The following is a 1,777-nucleotide window of genomic DNA, read 5'->3' on the forward strand; positions in this document are numbered from 1 at the left end:
TTTAGGACGCAAAAGCTCTCTCGCGCGCGCAGTGCCCGCACTGGGGCGGCTGATCGCGACGACGACGCTAAAATGGCCGTGGGGGGCGAAACGAAGGGGTTGGAGGGCGCGGGTGAAGGGGCTGGATGAGGAGAACGAGGCGACAGGGGGGGATGGCGGCGGGACACTGGAAGCTCTCCGTGCTTGCGGCGGGAGCCTCAGTAGCCGCTTGTACGTCGACCGGAAGAGCTCTTTGTCGTCACGTCGTCCTGAGACGCGCAGCGCGCGCCATCGGCGACGAAAGATCGTAGGATCGAGTGTACGCCGTACCAAGTAACGCACGCGTCTCTTCGTTTTCTTTTTTTTCTCTTCCTGCGCTACCGTTAATTCTTCCGGTGCAACCGCGTCAACCAGGTGATCGAAAAAAAAAAAAAGAAAAAACAGTTTCCAAGACCCGACGGATTTTTCGTGGGGCACGGTGTTCGGATTTGCTGCGATTTAGTGAAAGTGTGCTGTTGCATTTTTCTTCTGTTTTTTTTTTTTTTATTCTTTTGGTGAATGGATCGACAAATAGGTGTGACAACCGAGGGAACCGGATGTCGTGAAATGAACACGGATCTGTGATCCGTGACCGGTGGAACGCGTATGAGTGTGTAATCGCGAGGAAAATAACAAAAGAGGAGGCATCATGAGAAGTGTCGCAAGATATCGAGAAGCGCGTCCAACACTGTCCGCGTTGCTTTTCATCGTGCTCGCAGTTTTCGTGACCGGTAAGGAATCGGCCCAGCGCCCTGGATCCCGTATATAGTGAAGTTCAGGCAACTCTTGTTTTACTTTTTAATCGATCGCCAAACATGTATGTATTTTTCCGCAACGTGGATGTTCCGGAAGAAATCATCGGAAATTCGAAATTTTAAGGATAAACTGAATCAACGGAGAACTACGCGCTATGAAATATCGAACGAGATAAGATAATCTAAAGTGAAAAATATTTCGGTTTTAATTTTCTTTTCTTTACGAGAAAAGTGCTTTTTCCACATCGTTGTTGCAATCGGCGGAAATTGTTCGTAAAAGTTATAGTGTACTTTCAGGAGTATCCTTCGTGCTTGAGCTAAGCCCAAGCGTTGCTCCCGATGACAGGAGACTTGGTTTCTTAGAAATATCTGACAGTTCACATGTCAATTGTGATCAGGGTACCGGAAGTCATTCAAAGGAAGTCTCAAAAACGATCAGTTTCACGATTGCAACGTTAAAGCTACGAAATATTAAAATGAACAAAGTCAAAACCAAAACCCTCGAACAAAGTAAAATAAGAACAGAACAGTTCTCGTGATTGTAACGGTCACAATTCCCATTCTCCACAATAAAAAATAATCAAACCAAAAGTTCGCATAATCCGCGCACAGGAAACACCCGAAAGTGAGATATTCCACAGATTTATTTTCGCGGCGGACAAAGACGTTCCCCATTTATCGTCGCAGAAGCGATCCACAATGGAAGGCATTCTCCCGTGAAAAAAAAAAAAGAAAATATTTCGCGCGCGGTTGACGAAGCGATCCAGCTGAACAAATTAGTGCGCCGAGCCGGTGAACGCCGCCGCCGCCTCTTTCGAATCTTTGTTCGCGTTCCGTTGGCGCACTTTTCACGACGGTAGAACCGAGCAAGTGGGAGATGGGGAAGGGGGAGGGGGCGGGCCCTCTTTGCACAACTCGCGGAGAAGTCATCCGTCTTCGGCGAGGGTGCTCGAGGACCGATTTTCGAGGGTTTGGGAAATCACGGTTAGAAATTGAACACGACG

The 1,777-nt window shown here is 48.2% G+C and overlaps 1 protein-coding gene across 1 annotated transcript in view; it reads left to right on the forward strand.

Moving 5' to 3' along the window:
* The first annotated feature begins 667 nt into the window (after window positions 1-667).
* LOC107187568 (fasciclin-3-like) overlaps window positions 668-1,777 on the forward strand; it is a 55,005-nt gene continuing 53,895 nt past the window's right edge. The window contains exon 1 of the mRNA XM_015575693.1: window positions 668-749. Coding sequence (XP_015431179.1) covers window positions 668-749 — 82 coding nt within the window. The remainder of the gene's footprint in view (window positions 750-1,777) is intronic.

Source organism: Dufourea novaeangliae, unplaced genomic scaffold, assembly GCF_001272555.1.
Source record: "Dufourea novaeangliae isolate 0120121106 unplaced genomic scaffold, ASM127255v1 scaffold89, whole genome shotgun sequence".
Classification (NCBI taxonomy): domain Eukaryota; kingdom Metazoa; phylum Arthropoda; class Insecta; order Hymenoptera; family Halictidae; genus Dufourea; species Dufourea novaeangliae.